Here is an 18,579-nt window from a genome sequence, read left to right on the forward strand (position 1 = left end):
TGTCATCTCAGGGATTAGAATTAGCGACTTTTCTGGTCCTGGCACAATGCTCTAACTGCTAGGCTACCTGCCATCCTTGCTGTGTGTGTTTATATTTGTAAGTGTCTTCCCCTCCTTTATTAAGACGCTGCACGTAGGCAATGAGGCACACTACACATGATGAGGGGGAACCATTGTACCCCCCTGTGTCCCTTTGCATGGGGAAGGGTTTGGCTGGCTCACTACTGCCCGCATTTGGCAATGACACTCATCTCCTCCATCCCTCCCTCTCTCCATCCCTCCATCCTTCACTCAGTCTCCCTGTTCACAAGGCCAGCTGCATGCACACACACACACACACGCGCGCGCGCACACACACACACGCACACACACACACACACACACACACACACACACACACACACACACACACACACACACACACACACACACACACACACACACACACACACACACACATACAAACACACACAGTCTTCTAAAGCTGACCTTGCGGGGGCACACAATTCAGTCCCATTTCAAATTCTATTTTCCCTAACCTCTAACCCTAAAGCTAATCCTAACCCATACTCTTACACTAACCCTAACTCAACCTTAACCCAAAAATCCTAACCCCACAAGAATAGTTAAACACGACCACACACAAACACAGTTGGTGGCCTGTCGATAGTGGGGGCTAAAAAAGAGAGACTACATTGCTTTCACCAAGAGCAGTGTCCTCAGAAAACTGTGCTGTGATTGATGGGAAGACAGCCAAAACCCTTGATCCTGTCAGCTTTTAGCTACAGGGAAAACACAGTACTCATTCTGCAATCAGACAAGTTGCAGTTTGATGCCAAGTTTCTCTACATCAGTAGGATCCATAGATGATAATTGTCCTTGATTCACACGCAGGCCCGTATGCGCACGCACGCACACATCCTTCAGTAATAATGTCATTGCCAAGTGAAGTTTCCCTTTGTCAGAAGGATCAATATCTGATCATTGTCCTTGAATCTAACACTCCCACACTCACACTCCCACCAGGACTTCTGACTATCTGAATCAGAAATTCGCCACAGGGAACATTTAGGATTTGGCTGTATGGAGCAACAAAAAGCTTACACACACACACACACACAGAGAGAGATGGACGCACACGCAAGGGTCCACACACCTCTAATTATTGATGACCTTCAGTTGATCATTCTCCTACATTCCACTGTCTCAATCTAAACAGTGTTGAAAGAAATACATTGAATTGATTTCTGTTAATATCAATAAGGAACCTTTTTTCTAAAAGGTGAAACGCTGGTGAAATATGTTCTATGTTGGGGAGTTTTCTTGATATCCAACAACAGACACAAGACTAGGACGTTTGTATGTAAAAAAGGACAGAAAATATTATGATAATTAGCTGCAAGTGTTTCTTAAAGAATTTGTAGAAGAGTACAAAAAAGAAAGAGGGGGAGAGGTGGAGTTGAGAGAGTGTGTGAGTGAGTGAGGGAAAGAGGAGTAAGAGCAAGCGAGGCAGAGAGGGAGGCGAGAGTAAAGGGAGAGCAAAAGAGGAGAGATGGAGATGTAGAGAGTGAAAGAGCGAGAGAGAGGCAGAGAACAGTCAAAAGTGCATGCAGGAGTGAGAGAAAAAGAAAGAGAGTGGGAGCATCAGAGAGAGAACACGTTAGAGATTGAGAGAAAGAGTCTCTAAGGTAGGATAGGTAAAGGTGAGGTATCGTGAGAGTATTTGGTTAGTGGACCTTCAGAATCCTGCCCTCTAATTGGTTACTGAGAGTTGGAGTGACAGTCTGGTCCCTCCCCTGAGTGTGTATGTATGTGTGAGAGCAGACAGAGAGGCTGAGAGGAACAGAGGCAGTCTCTAACTCTATCCCAGCCCTCAGCCCCTCAGACACACTCTCTCTCACTCACTCACACACGCACTCTCAGCGCTGGCTCAGGCTCCGCTTCAACACTGGGACACAGAGGCAGCAAAAGTCTGAGGGAGAGTAAGAGCGAGGGAGTGGGAGAGAGGAAGAGAGAGGGAGATTGGTAGTGTGTGAGTGTGTGTGTGTGTGTGTGTGTAAGCACCATGTCTTCAGACCCAGGGCTCATAGCACTGTTTCTATGGACTATATCACTACAGACACTTGGCACCGCCGGAAACAGCAACAACGACAACAATGAAGGTAAGGCAGGAGTGTGGATCTGTGTGTGTGTCTGTGTGCGCATGTATGTGTGTGAAGGTATGAAACTGACAGCAGGCACTCACACTTATATTCGCGTGGACAGGTGTGAATTATTTGTGTCTCATGCCTTCAGCCAGGATTAATTTATCATGTGTGGAGCTTAGCTGAATTACGATGCACATATACACATACATACATACAAACACACACCCATGCCATCGAACCCTATCTGAACTTCCTATCTGTTAGAATGTTTATCCTGTCAAGGTGATGTGAGTCATAGGCAAGACCTTTCTGTGTGTGTGCTGATGTGAGCCTATGTGGGTGTATGCGCACATGCTGAGATTTTCAAGTTGCTTGGATATGCATGAGCTAGTATATGAGTGTGTATCTGCATGAGAGAGATTGGATATGTATGAGTTAGTATATGAGTGTGTATCTGCATGAGAGAGATTGGATATGTGTGTCTCGCATGCCATCTAAATACAGTATTTCCTTAAAGTGTTATCTTGGAAAAAGCCTGTAAACCAGTCACGCTGGGCAGTAGGCCAGGGTTAGAAGATTACAGAGAAGTTGATTGATGTGTTCAGTGACAAAATGACACAGGGAGAACATGCAGTGACAATAATCATGCCTCAAATCCACAGTAGTATTTCCCTCTGAGTCCTCTGTAGAATAGACCATGCTGATGGTCAAATCCTGTGAGTGGGATCTTTCTTGGTGTTGTTTTTCAGACAGTCTTGTGTTCATGATACAACTGAGAGATGAATCACTGTGCTTCTGAGGGGACCCTAGACAACAACAGATGCCAGGCAAAACAATACCATCCATAAGCCTGTGAGAAATATTAGGGTTTGTTTATGTCCTTCTTCCAGTCCTCCGTCCTACGATCTCTTGACAGCATCCATTTGTTTTCACTTGTTAAGCTCGTGTCACTCATCCTCTGGGTTGTTTGTGTGCATGGGTGTGAACGTGCCCATTTGACCCAGTGTGTGTGTATATCTGGGCGTGTGTGCGTGCGTTCGTCCATGTGTGTGTGACATGACGGGTCTCTGTCCTTGTCATGGGTCCTGAGACTCAGAGCAGAGTCAGCCTTGGTGTCACTGTCACACCCACGAAAGAGTGATGGAAAGGGAGGGGGAGAGATCTCATTATTTATCCCAGAAAAGAGAGAAGTAAGCACACAGGACAGCGGGATGATGGGGAAAGGGAGGATGGCAGTTTATCCTCAGTTTAGCACAGTGAAGAAAGGAGAGAGAGGGAGAGAGGAGTTCAGTGATAGACTGTAACGAGGGTGAGACAACGGATGAAGAGGAATGTTTCAGGGCCATTTCTTTCCTCCTCACTCTTTCCATTCATATCCCTCTCTAGAAGCTAGCAATGATTACAAAAACATAAAAGACAAATGTGTATACAGATGTAGGATCTTAATTTGGTTACCCTGTTGCGGGTGAACCTTCCTGCAATGCAGGAAATGTGAAACTTTTAGATTTCAGATTTGATTTTCCCTTATGAAAAATATTTCAACCCTCATGAAAAATGACCATTAATTCTAATTCACATAATAATTCATATTTACCTGCGGTAGCAAACTGGCTAAAAATTAAGATCCTATATCTGTAGTTCTACGTTCCTCCTGTCGTGTCTTTACTATCATTAAACTGAAGACTTTGTTTTTATCAAAGATTCTCTGTAATTAGTTACTCGATTAAACTGAATAATCATGTAACTGTAATTAACTAGGAAGTTGGGGCACCAAGGAAAGTATTCAGATTACAAAGTTATAACTTCCCAATATAACATTTCAGATATTTTCATATCTGATCATTAGTCTTCTGATTAATGATTTATTTATTTTACCTCACGTTAGTCTCATTCCGAACGTCTCAAACACTGTGCATGAAATTGGGGAGAAAAGGGGGTAAGATTTTTTTTTAAACAAAAAAAACAACAACCTGAGGATTGATTATAAAAAACGTTTGACATGTTTCTATGAACTTTACGGATACTATTTGGAATTTCCGTCTGCCCCGTCGTGACCGCTTGAGCCTGTGGATTTCTGAACAAAATGTGCCAACCAAATGGAGGTATTTTGGATATAAAAATAATCTTTATGGAACAAAAGGAACATTTATTGTGTAACTGGGAGTCTCGTGAATGAAAACATCTGAAGATCATCAAAGGTAAACGATTAATTTGATTGCTTTTCTGACTTTCGTGACCAATCTACTTTGCTGCTAGCTGTTTGTAATGTTTGACTGCTGAGAGAGATGTCCTAACATAAACGCTTGGATAGCTTTTGCTGTAAAGCTTTTTTGAAATGTGACACGCCAGGCGGATTAACAACAAGCTAAGCTGTGTTTTGCACTTGTGATTTCATGAAAATAAAATATTTTTAGTAATTGAATTTGAATTTGGTGCTCTGCTATTCAGCGGATGATCCCGCTAATGGGATGGGTGCGCCAAGAAGTTAAAACACAAAGAATAGTTTGTTTTCCTATGCGTGGTGCATATGGCTAAGTCCATCTGAATGTATAGATGTGCGTGTGCTATTTAAAGTCATTGCTTTGTTTGTCACAAAATGGCCTTAGAACTTTCACCATTGATTTGCTAATGTTGGCTGTTTTAAACTAGGATTCTAATATATTTAATGTTCAAATGTGACCCGTTTCAGGAAGCTAGGCGTATCTCGCGGGTCACTACTTCACAGGAGAGCCGTTTGAACATTCACTTTTTTTGTTATTGGAAGAAATGCCTTCTCGAACATGTGAACTTACATGTGCCTTAATTACAAAATGTGTATGCCATCTGTAAATACGAATACAATTGTTAAATTACGAGCCTAGCTGGTTTAGCCACAGAAAAAGGAAGCAACCCTCCCGCCAGCCATTATTGGCTGAGATAATGAGTGGGCTGGACATGCCGCGAGATGAGTTTGGATTGTTCTGCCATATAGCACGCTTCTGTCTATTTGAGCTGGTCAGTATGTCTAGGTAATCCTGTCTAACACAGTTTTTTTTAAATGTATCATGTAGTAAAACTGCATAAGTGTTGCACTCCACTTTCTGGAGGACTGAGTTTTGAAATCACTGTAATTCGAGTATGATAGCCAACTAAGGGCAACCATGGCATCCGACAGGAGACACATCCATCCATGATGTATATGGTTTAAGATTGTCTAGCTAGCTACATTTTCAGATAATACACCTTTCTAATTTTGACAGAAAGTGGTTTCATTTCAAGTTAAAGTGTACTGTTAGCTAGCTAATGTTAGCAGGCTGGCTCGCTAGCTAACGTTACGTATATGATCTTATTATTCGTATCTCAGAGCCATTTGCTTGGCTAGTTATAGCCTAATGTTAGCTAGCTAACATTGAACCTGGTTGTTTAGCTACCTGCAGATTCATGCAGGATAGTAACATCATGAGTAGGAATTATGGTTCATTGTTTAGTTAGTTAGCTAGCTAGCTACATGTCTTAACAAAAGACTCCATTATGCAAGTTTCCATTTCAATAGAATGTCACTGCAAAAACTGTTGATGGATGTAATAGCTTGTAAATTCGCTCTGGTTATCTACTCCGATTTCAGACCACAGGTAAGATAGTCTAGTTAGCAACATTTTCAGATATTACACATTTCTAATTTTGACATAAAGTATTTTAATTTCAAGTTAAAGTGTACTGTTAGCTAACTAAAGCTTAAGAGTGTGTGAACAATGCTGAATGGGTGCAGAGAAAGAAGTGCTCTCCAGTCGGTACCAAAACATTCAAGGCCATTTTCTCAAAGGTGAGGTTACAAGTTTATCAATTTTCAAAGAAAAATTACTTTCCCATTGTTCCTCAAATGCAGTGTATGGTATACCCTTTTGTAGCTCTGTGTCTCTGCTATTATCCAATTTTCCAAAACAAAATTTCAAATTTGCTACATAAGACCGATTTGAGCCAGGCACAAATTGCTTGTGAAACGATTCTGAACTTACATTGTAATTCTCACATGTAGTATAGGCCTAAAAATGTGTTTGATTTATGCTTGAAAGTAGTTTTGATTTGACTTCAAGAATTGTTCTTGATTGTTTAAAAATTCTGGTTATCCATTTTCTCTCAAAGGGAGGAGAGTTTGAGAGTTTTGTCTCAAATATACTGTCTTTGAGATAGGGATCTTTGATCATATTTTATGTATATTTGACTGATTTGATAAAACTACATTTGAAGTTGCTATTGACCAATCCAATCAGATAAATAAACAATTGTATGTTCATTGAAATGTTAATTAATCTGTGATATACCTTCAGTTATGTGTTTTGCTTTTACAAAGAAAAATGGAGAATTCCTTTCTAGCTTGCTTGCTGAAAGGTGTTACCTAAGGACATTTGCACGTCTAAAGAAGAAGACAATGCTAAGGCGCCAAAAAGGACACACCTGAAGTGATGTTGCTAGGACCATGAACTGCTGGTCTGAGGACTGTCTACAGTTACTACTACAGCGCTAGCCGTCCGGTTTTGAACACTTCTCTCTGATGTAGAATCAGATAAGAACAATCTCTGTGTTAGTCTTGCCAACCCCCATTGTCACACTTCTGAGAAGCAGAGGTTACATCATGTAGGTCTGACTTCTGATTGGAGATTAACTTTACAGTAATACTATTGGTCAGCAATCCAAACAACTCAGAAGCTTATGAAAGGGTCTACGGTTCATTGTTTTTTCTCTTATTTGTTCCTGAACTGCTGTGGTGATACTCTTTTATTCTCTCTCTCTCCACCCAATGGACTATTACTGTAACTCAACTATGATGTTCATGCATATTGCTAAATAATCTTTATGGAGTCAGATAAATATTTGAATAGTCTAATGGCTTAGTCTTATCACGAGTCGCATGTGATGTATTTATAATATACACATATAAAAAATTACTGCCCACTACAAAACCAGGACAGTGAACCCTTCTAATAAGTTTTGTTTCAATCAAATTGAATGAAAAACAAGCAATATGTTTGTTGTTTCAACGACAATAAAATGTAATCATGTAAAATGTAATCATATCACAAAATCGCCAGGATAAAAAAAGATTTGAGACATTGCTGTTGTAGCAGCCTTCATTATAGTAGGCCTAGGGTAAGTAAGGGAAGCCTACGGAGGGCTTGGGTTTTAAAAATATGAACCAGAAAACAAACAATTTATACAAGAAAATAACTTCTTAATATGAGGTTCACCGGTATTCATCGATGTTCAAATCTCTTGTTTGATGATGGGCATGAACACATGTAGCCTACATCATAGAGGGGGTTTTACACACATCCAAAGCATGCCTAAAATAATGTAGGCCTTGCTAATACATAGATAAAAAGGGAACATCAACTCACTGTTTTGCTCCTCTCAAACTTGATCATTTAATAAAGCTTGGGTGATTAAGATTTATTTCCAAGTGTTCTCACGAGCCAAACACTTTATCAACGATCTTGACGAGCCACCTTGATCACATTGGGCAGGTCAAAAATAAAACAGCCTTCATTGAGAGGAGGGGGAGGCTATGCTTGGTTTTTAAACAAATAAAATGAAATGGGGAAAAACATTACTGTTTCATGTTTCTAAATATGAAGTTTACAGGCACCAAAAGCACATCTTGTTCCATGCGCATATGGGCAGTGTGCATCACGGCTGGATAGGCTGCGTTTCCACCGTCCAAATTCATGCCATAACCAACTGCGTTACCGCTAAAACCAGCTTTTGGTTGGTCTTAAATATCCATACCAGCACTGCATGAAATTAACATTTTGGATCATGTTTTTAAAGACACGTCTCAAATATTTCAACCCCTCCCTCTGAGCGCAAGCCTGCTGATGTTAGGAAGGTAAATAACCAAAGCTGGCATTAGGGCTGGAAAATGCCAGTGCGCTAGTTTTTAAATGACGAAATTGCAAACTAACGTGCGCTAACGCCACCTTAACGGCAGCTACAAATAGAGGGTTAAGTGTTAATTACTATAACAGAGCTCCAGACTAACATGTTCCTCTGGTGTTACAACATGTACTATTGGTGGCACCAGCACTGGATTTGGTAGGACACAAATCATGTGTAATCAGCTTATAAAGTCATTCAGAGTTCTTTAGTAAGAGTCGATTCATCTAATTAAATCCGTATGTTTAAGCTAGAGATATATGATTTTTTAGAAGGGCTGCATCTCAATCCACCACATCCGCCTGTCGGCCTTCCGCATCTGCAGTGGAAAGTGGCAGAGCTACAGCGCTGTTTGTCAGAGCAGGAGACATTCAGAAAATGTGTCTTCTCACAAAAATGTCTGTAGCATCAGAATGGTTTGGCCTACAAACTAATAAGGAAGCTCAGGAAATGTTTTAGTTTTTTGGACGGATTTTATCCCCTAATGACTCTCTGGAAAGAGGAGACTCTCACGAACTTGATGGTGTTCTCCGTTTCGCTCTACAACTTCCACAAGTGTCACTGGTCTGACGATGACCCAGTACCGGCCCCAAAAAATGATGGAAGTATGGAAGTAATTTTGTGCCAGCTAAATAAAGGGGTTGGATATATGTCCAATAATATTTATTGAGCTTTCTTACGTCTCTTAGATATAGGACTTTAAAACCTTACTCCTTACGATTGTTTTTTCGACTGTCTGTTTTGCCATTTATGATTGTGTTATTCAATGTTTTTCTATGGGCTATAGTAGTCAAATGGAATATTTTATCAAACATTTGTTTTTGATACATACAGGGGTCCTACAATTCAAAATCAAATAGCTAAATTATCCGTGGTTTGACCATCTTAAAACAATTCAATGTGTTAGCTTAGTAGAAGTGCTTATATTCCTTTGAAATGGGATCTGTTTGAATAGTCTCAAATTGACAACTTTGTATTAGTAAAATAACATGGCATGCTGGCTCCATCAGGGTGGTGCAGTGGACTAATTCCTTGGATAAAAAACAGAAGAACATGAGTTTGAATCTCACTGCCACAATAAAAAAAAAAGTGTTTTCATGATTAATGCCAAAGCAACTGAATTTCCATGTGCTTGGAGTTCAAAACGGTTAACTTAAGCTAGCAGTGCTATTAAAAGTCTTATTGAAAACATGTTCTCAGGACGTTATTTATTTACTGTGTGTGTGTGTGTCTGTGTGTGTGTGCGTGCATCCATCAAGATAAATGTAATGTTTAAAAAAACTTTGCGGTTGGTACTACCCATGAGAGCTATAGGCCTTACAATAGCCTATGTGCATTTCATGTGCTCGAAGCCATATCAAATAGCTTTGTTGTGAAATATATTGAACTGAATATTAAGTATTTAGAAATAATAATTATACCTTCAGTGAGACCCTCCTCTCTTTGGCAGGGACAAAGGGAATTCCCAGATGGCCAATCCACCCCTGATTTGGAATGAATGCTTAAACTTAACCATGGGCTTGTTTTTGTTTTAACCCTATCACAAACCGTAACTCTCATTACCTTAACCGTTCAGATTGAATGCCTACATTGAATCAGTTGAAACAGTTAACCGGCGACAGCAGCGGTGGAACCTGGGGTGCAGCTGCAGCAGGAGTAGTTCCAAAACAACACCAAATTTGTCATTTGGAGCAACAGAAATTTGATGTTTGGAGAGATGTAGACAAATTGGCTAAACTGGGAGATCTTGTGTGTGCACTGTTCGCCGCCTCCTTATAATACAGTAGTTTGTACCAGGCTACAAGGAACTCCTAATTGCCAGGAAAAATGTGTGTTTTATAACGTTTCTCTCAAACGTAATGTTTTTTATATATTTTATTCTGTTGATCAACATTCAAATAACTCTCAGTTCATGTGTTCTGCATTTGTTCTAACTGAATTTAAACACTCCAATAAATAAGTATAACTCCAATAAATAAGTCTTTCTGAATAAATATAGATCTGAATCAGGCCCATTATTACTGTTTTCGATCTACATTAATATTATTATTCATAGTCATATAACTGTGTTCAATTACTTTCCAGTTCTTAATGTTCAACTCAACAAATATCTTAAAAACAAATAAAACTGTCAATTGGAAATATTTAACTTGTTCTTTGAGATAAAATATTCAGATATATAGTACATAGAATGTATTATACATGTGAAAATAGATTTTATTTGTGAATGTGTTATGTAATACAATGTTCATTTAATTCTGATAACATTGTATTAACTAATTGTAAAATGCTGAATAGAATGTAAATAATTATTTTACCAGGATAATGTTTGTTTGTTATTTTATGCATCTCACTGTAATTCTGTTTAACTCCAAACCCTTATACTGTCAATTGTAATTGTGTGAAATATTATATAGATAATTATGCCAATCTTAATTTTGTATACAATGTTGACAATGGATTTACTCATGTATTTGTTTCATAAACCACATATTGAATCATTAATGTGTACATACTGTACATACAAAGAGAAAACCATAAAACATGGTTTTGCAATTATCCAACAGATTAGTATTCTTAAAATTCATTCCGTGAAATGTTTTCTGATTCAAATCTTAAAATGTCACCAAATCCTCATTTGGATAATTGTACATTGATAATTAAAAAACAGCAATTAAGGCCTCCTGTGTGGCACAGCGGTCTAAGGCACTGCATCACAGTGCTAGAGGTGTCACTACAGACCCGGGTCCGATCCTGGGCAGTATCACAACCGGCCTTGATTGGGAGTCCAATAGGGCGGCGCACAACTGGCCCAGTGTCATCCGGGTTTGGCCGGGGGCTCTTCCTGCTCTAGCGACACCTTGCCAGGATGACCTCGGTCGTCAGTTGAATGGTGTTTTCTCCGACACATTGATGCAGTTGGCTTTCGGGTTAAGCGGGCGGGTGTTAAGAAGTGCAGTTTGGCGGATCATGTTTCGGAGGACGCATGACTCGACCTTCTCCTCCCGCTCCCATTGGGGAGTTGCAGCGATGAGACAAGATCAAAAAGTGGGTAATTAAACAAAAAATGCAATAAATCTAAAGATATGTCCCACTGATAGCAGATTCCGTTTTAAACACTTCTGTTGTATGTCCTGGAGGTTTCAACTAAAATTGCTTGGAAAAATGAATTTCATTTCTTGCTGGGGTTTAGCTGAAGGGCAATTACAAATATTACAAGTACACTGGAAAGCAGATAATCTTACAAATGAAAGTAAGACAAATAAAATGTAGTTTAAAGCTCTCAGGGAAGGCGGCTAACACTCAGTCAAGCGTATACCTTTTTCTGATGAGGAGCACAACACACACACTAATCCCAAACCCACACACACTAACAGACACAAACACTCAGACTTCCAAGGACACCGTTATCTGAAGAAAACTGAAAGAATATCCATTGAGTCTCACACACACACACACACACACACACACACACACACACACACACACACACACACACACACACACACACACACACACACAATGATTGATGGCAATGAATTCGCAAAACATACAGAACAACTTATTCACACAGCATTATTTGTAAATTCGGTATCAAAAGTCAGATATGTCCATGATCCCAGGTATATATATATTTTTGTATTTAACCTTTATTTAACCAGGTAGGCCAGTTGAGAACAAGTTCTCTGCGACCTGGCCAAGATAAAGCAAAGCAGTGCGACAAAAATAAAAACAGTTACACACGGGATAAACAAACGTACAGTCAAAAACACAATAGAAAAATCTATACACAATGTGTGCAAATGTAGTAACATTATGGAGGTAAGGCAATAAATAGGCCGTAGTGGCGAAATAATTACAATTTAGCATTAACACTGGAGTGATAGGTGTGCAGTTGATGATGTGCAAGTAGAGATACTGGGGTGCAAAAGAGCGAAAATAAATAACAATTTAGGGAATGAGGTAGTTGGGTGGGCTATTTACAGGTGGGCTGTGTACATGTGCAGTGATCGGAAGCTGCTCTGAGAGCTGATGCTTAAAGTTAGTGATGGAGATATGAGTCTCCAGCTTCAGTGATTTTTGCCTTGGCCAGGTCGATGTAGACGGCTGCACAGTACTGTCTTTTATAGCGGTTATGGTATCGTTTAGGACCTTGAGCGTGGCTGAGGTGCACCCATGACCAGCTCGGAAACCTAGTTAAATAAAGGTTAAAAATACTGTACATATATTTAAAAAATTGTACTGATCATGACAACATCATACTTACAAAATCTTAGCTAGACAATCAGTCATCATCATGAATCAATTCGACAATCTACTGGCAAATCCTTTTCAATCCTTGTCATATGAAGAGAAATGATAGATAAAACTTATTGGTTTAAGTCAGGGTTTAAGGGTCCCCTTTCCAAGCTTAAAAGGATAAACATTCACATGCAACACCATGGGCCAGAAAAGGTTGAATACATTGGCCATGCTGTCAATCCAGCATGACTTCTGCCGCGTTCAAAACAACTGGAAACTCGGACCTGGGAAACTCAGAGTTCAAGACACAAAAAATTAGCTACGACTGGGAAAATATGTTTTTAACGGTCATCCAACTTGGCATTCCAGGTCAGGAACTCTGGCTTCTTTCTAGAGCTCTAACCTGAAGATCACTGATGCCATGATTCAAACTTGTTTTTTTAAGAGTTTCCAGTTGTCTTGAAGGCGCCACCTTCCTTTTCAAGTGAGCACAGTACAACAAGGTGAGTCCAAAAATGTATTGTATGCTGCTGCATAAATTATGTAAATTATGTAACATAACTTCTGACTTGGTGGTGCCATAAGGACCGAGGCTGGAGTCGAGAACCAGGTACAGGGAGTCAAACATTTAATGAGGAACAGACAAGGAACAGCGTCAGCACATGGGTAACAAAATGACACATGAACCTTAATGCAGAAGCTGGGAACCGAGCTGGTGGACAGACAGATATAGGGAAGGAAATAATGATGGTGGCAGGAGTGCGTGATGCTGGGGAGCCCGTCGTCCTCGAGCGCCAGGGGGGAAGAATGGGAGCAGGCGAGATAGGTGCACATGTATCCTATAGCCTGATTTAGACAAATTGAATATTGTAAGAGGTTTCATTATTTGCTTATATGCCCCCTTTATTTATCCTACAGTTCTGACTTGGTGTACAGGGAGAATACAGTAAGAACGGTCCATGTTCTAAATTATGTCGCTATACGTTTCAAAAGTGCTGAACAAATAGTTATATTGACTACGTCCATCACCGCCTGGTATGGCAACTTCTTGGCATCCGACCATAAGGCGCTACAGAGGGTAGTGCGTATGGCCCAATACATTACTGGGGCCAAGCTTCCTGTCATCCAGGACCTGTCAGAGGAAGGCCCCAAAAATTGTCTAAGTCATAGACCGTTCTCTCTGCTACCGCACGACAAGCGTACTGGAGCACCAAGTCTAGGTTCAAAGGGCTCCTTAACAGCTTCTACCCCAAGCCATAAGACTGCAGAACAATTTCTCAATTGGCTATTTACATTGACCCCCCCACTGGAGAGCACTTTGTCTACACCCATTCAGCATCATTCACACCCTGTTGAGCCTTAGCCCCACCCATCTCTTTAAGGATTCACATGTGAGGCCATGAACAACCAAAGATTTCAAGATTAAAGGCTGGTTTAAATTTAACTCTTAAATTTAATCTGAACTGCCAGAGTGTGCTCAGAATGCACACTGGGAATTCATAAAATCAGAGTGTTGTCAGATTGTCTGTTGGTAAATTCAGAGCGTTTCGCTCTCGGGGATTCAGAGCACACACTGGATGCTCTGGCCGAGGAGTAGGGTTGATCTGAGCGCTCTGACCTAACAACAGCAGTCAAGCACCCAAGCTAACTGGCTAACGTTGGCTAGCTTGCGAGCTACTTCCAGACACAAATGAGAGAACAGCTCACTCTGACCATTTTACTTGCCCTAGGCTGGTTTCATGTTATCCAGAGTGTTGGTGACTGCAACTGTGCTGCTGGCAACAATTTAATTACACTTTTTTGCCAACGTTTACTGACACAGGCCATATTCAACAGGTGCTGAAATTCGTCAGTTATTCTGCGCTTTGGCACACTCAGATGAGAGTGCTCTGAAATCACAGTAGAAAGCCAGAGTGGAATTACCAGCTACTGTACATCTACCGACAGTTGTTGCAGTGACATCATGAACATTCTTTTGAAATGGTTACTTGCATAGTGGGGTCTTTTGTTTAGACATGTAGTTAGTTAGCTAAACAATGAGCCATAATCCCACCTCATAACGTTACTACCCTGCATGGATCTACAGGTAGCTAACCAATCAGGTTCAATGTTATCTAGCTAACATTAGGCTATAGCTAGCAATGCGAATGGCTCTGAGATATGAATAATATTACTCCAGAGATCATACACATAACATTAGTTAGTGAGACAGCCAGCTAATGTTAGCTAGCTAACAGCATAATTTAGCTTGAAATGAAAATGACTTTCTGACAAAATTAGAAACGTGTAATATCTGAAAATGTAGCTAGCTAGACTATCTTACCCATATACATGGATGGACACTTCTCCCTCTCTGTCACAGATGCCATGTTTGCCCTTAGTTTGAAGATGTAATCTGGAGACAGGTGTTTTATACAACAGCCTTCTCTGTGTTCTCTTTTCTACTCTGTCTGCATATTTGCAATCAAAATCAAATCTCCTTAGTTATCGTACTCTAATTCCACTGATTTCAAAACTCGGTCCTCCAAAAAGTGGAGAGCAACACTTATGCAGTTCTACTGAGTGATATCTTTAAAAAAAAACAGCGTTAAAAAAGAATACCTACACATACTGACCAGCTCATGTTTTAGACAGTGCTACATGGCAGACCAATCTCAACTCATCTCTCGGGATGTCCAGCCCACTCATTATCTCAGCCAATCATGGCTAGAGGGAAGGTTGCTGACTTTTTCCGTGGCTAAACCAACTAGGCTCGTAATTTAACTTTTTTAGGATAGGGGGCAGCATTCGGAATTTTGGATGAAAAGCGTGCCCAAAGTAAACTGCCTGCTACTCAGGCCCAGAAGCTAAGATATGCATATGATTGGTAGATTTGGATAGAAAACACTGTTTAAACTGTTAAAATAATGTCTGTGAGTATAACAGAACTGATATGGCAGGTGAAAACCTGAGGAAAATCCATCCAGGATTATTTTGAAATGGCTGTTTTTCCAATGAAAGCCTATCCACCATTTAAAGGGATATGACCCAGATTCCGTTCCCTATGGCTTCCACTAGTTGTGAACAGTCTTTAGACATTGTTTCAGTCTTTTATTCTGAAAATGAGGGAGAATGATCACATTGAGTGAGTGGACCCTGGGATGTCCCCAGAGCTGGTTACTGCGCACGACCGAGAGCGCACCTTTTTTGTTTTTCTTTTATATTGATGACGCTGTTCTCCGATTGAAATGTTATAAATTATTTAGGCTAAAAACAACCTGGGGGTTGATTTTAAACATCGTTTGCCATGTTTCTCCGAATTTTACGGATACTATGAATTTTCGTCTGCCCGTTGTGATCGCATTTGAGCCATTGGATTAATGAACAAAACGCGCCAACAAAATGGAGGTTTTTATACATAAAGAGGGACTTTATCGAACAAAACAAACATTTATTGTGTAACAGGGAGTCTTGTGATTGCAACCATACGAAGATATTCAAAGTAAGTGATTCATTTTATTGCTATTTCTGACTTAATTGACTAATCTACTTGGCTGCTAATTGTTTGTAATGTTTTGTGTGCTGAGCTCTGTCCTCAGATAATCGCATAGTTTGCTTTCGCCGTAAAGCCTTTTTGAAATCTGACATGGCGGCTGGATTAACAATAAATTAAGCTTTATTTTGATGTATTGTACTTGTGATTTCATAAAAGTTCAATATTTATAGTATAGTATAGTATTTATAGTATATTTATTTAATTTGAATTTGGCGCTCTGCAATTTCACCGGAAGTTGTCGAGATGGGACGCTAGCGTCCCACTGATCCATATTTAATAACATTTTTGTATTTACACATTTTGTATTTTTTGTATTTTACCTTTATTTAATTAACTAGGCTGGTCAGTTAAGAACAAATTCCTATTTTCAATGACGGCCTAGGAACAGTGGGTTAACTGCCTTGTTCAGGGGCAGAACAACAGATGGTATACAAGTTTGTTATTAAGGCACATGAAAGTTCACATGTTCAAGAAGGCATTTCTGCAAAAAAACGCATTTTGATTTAAAAAAAGATTACGTTCAAATGGCTCTCCTGTGACGTAGTGATGTGCGACACGCCTAGTTTCCTGAAACGAGTCACAATTTCCACACCGCTGCTAGGCCAATAACAAATATCAGTACTGTAGGTAAAGAAAGACATGCATATTCTGATACTGGTTATAGCATGTGGGGCATCATACACTATGCTGGGTCTCTTTCATTATGTTGTTCCGGTGACGAGGCAGGTAGTATATAGCTGAAATCCCACCTTTCAGACGTCATTGGTAATCCATCAATTTGTCAATAAAGTCTCTCTCTTGGAAAACTAGCAGAGTCAATATGAGACAATATTGAAAAATATATATAATCGAAATAGAACCGCAATGATCAGGAAACTATATTGGCTAACACAGTCTATAAAGGATGAGTCTGTAAAGAGTCTGTAAAGAGGTCTGAAGTTGCATTGGGAGTGATGGTAACAAAACAAAACAATACGCAATAGCTCTGAGTAAATGTACAGTTTTATCTCCTCTATTTAGAATCACTGACTTTGAATTATTGAGACCCCTTATTCTGTACTTTGTTTAAGCTCCTTTGGCAGCAATTACAGCTTCGAGTCTTCTTTCATGTGATACTACAAGCTTGGCACACCAGTATTTGGGGGTTTCTCCCATTCTTCTCTGCAGATTTTTTCAGGTCTCTCCATAGATGTTCAATCAGGTTCAAGTCCGGGCTCTGGCTGGGCCACTCAATGACATTCACAGACTTGTCCCGAAGCCACTCCTGTGTTGTCTTGGCTGTGTGCTTAGGGTAGTTATCCTGTTAGAAGGAGAACCAGGTTTTCATTAACCTCCCTAGCCCAGGACATAGCCCAGTTGACAAATTATTACAAACAGTAACCAGCCAAGCAAAAGTGTTACAAAACTCAGAAATAGAGATAAAATGAATCCCTTACCTTTGATGATCTTCATATGGTGGCAATCAGAAGACATTCATTTACTCAATAAATGTTCCTTTTGTTCGATGAAGTCTCTTTATATCCAAAAAACTCAGTTTTGTTAGCACGTTTTCTTCAGTAATCCACAAGCTCAAACTCAGTCAAAACAATCAGACCAAAAAATCCAAATTGTATCCGCAAAGTTCATAGAAACATGTCAAACGATGTTTATATTCAATTGTCAGGTTGTTTTTTAGCCTGAATTATCTATAATATTTCAACCGGACAAAAATGTCCGCGTCACGTTAGGGTCCACTCGTTCAGACTGATCTTCCTCACTCATTTATAAGAACATCTAGTGGAAGGCATAGGAACTGCAAATGGAGTCCTAAGTCAATGGATACTGTAATGGCATTGAATCGAAAACTACAAAACCCCCCAAAATCTACTTCCTGAATGGATTTTTCTCAAGTTTCTGCCTGCTAAATCAGTTGTTATACTCACAGACACTATTGTGTTTTCTATCCAAATCTACCAGTTATATGCATATCATATCTTCTGGGCCTGAGTAACAGGCAGTTTAATTTGGGCATGCTTTTCATCCAAAATTCCGAATGCTGCCCCCTACCCTAGAGAGGTTAAGGATCTCTGTGTACTTTGCTCCATTCATCTTTTCATCGATCCTGACTAGTCTCCCAGCCCCTGCCGCTGAAAAACATCCACAAAGGTGATCCTGGGCATTCAGGCCAAAGAGTTCAATCTCAGTTTCATCGGAGTAGAGAATCCTGTTTCTCATAGTCTGAGAGTCCTTTAGGTGCCTTTTGGCCGACTCCAAGCGGGCTGTCATGTGCTTTTTATAATGTATTACATTTGTAAAGCTCTTTTCATTATACACAGTAATCTCAAAGTGCATAAAATATAAACCAAATAGGGCTTTATAACACAGCTGACACTACAAGGGACTAGGTCACCAAGGAGCACAGCTATCAACAGAAAGCCTTCCTAAAGAGAAAGGTTTTATTGCCCGTTTTAAAGGAGCCCAGAGTCTGTGGTGCCTTCAGGTGGTCCGGCAGGGCATTCCAGAAGCTGGGGGCAGTCGAGCTGAAAGCCTGAGGCACTTGACCACCATGGGCACGTCCACGCTGTAAGACACGACATAGGGTTTCCCATTGTCCAGGGTCTTCAGTTCCGCAAGGTAGGCTGTGTCCCTCCCGATTGCGTCTGCCAGCCAGCTCAGGAGCAGTCCGCGGTCCTACGCGTCCATGCGTCACCATGGTGACCCAAACCTGATGGCCTCCCTGGCAGCCTTCACAGCCTTGTCCACATC

General features: G+C 40.2%; 1 protein-coding gene across 2 annotated transcripts in view; it reads left to right on the plus strand.

The window, feature by feature from the left end:
• Window positions 1-1,805: 1,805 nt before the first annotated feature.
• LOC110528055 (ephrin type-A receptor 8) overlaps window positions 1,806-18,579 on the plus strand; it is a 137,414-nt gene continuing 120,640 nt past the window's right edge. The window contains exon 1 of one of the 2 annotated variants that reach the window (XR_005052617.1): window positions 1,806-2,162. Coding sequence is in view for 1 of the 2 variants with exons in the window: in XM_021609840.2 (XP_021465515.2) it covers window positions 2,066-2,162 (97 nt within the window). In the remaining variant the exon portion in view is untranslated. The remainder of the gene's footprint in view (window positions 2,163-18,579) is intronic. The other variant, XM_021609840.2, reaches the window with a different exon arrangement.

Source organism: Oncorhynchus mykiss, chromosome 7 (assembly GCF_013265735.2).
Source record: "Oncorhynchus mykiss isolate Arlee chromosome 7, USDA_OmykA_1.1, whole genome shotgun sequence".
In the NCBI taxonomy this organism is placed as follows: Eukaryota; Metazoa; Chordata; class Actinopteri; order Salmoniformes; family Salmonidae; genus Oncorhynchus; species Oncorhynchus mykiss.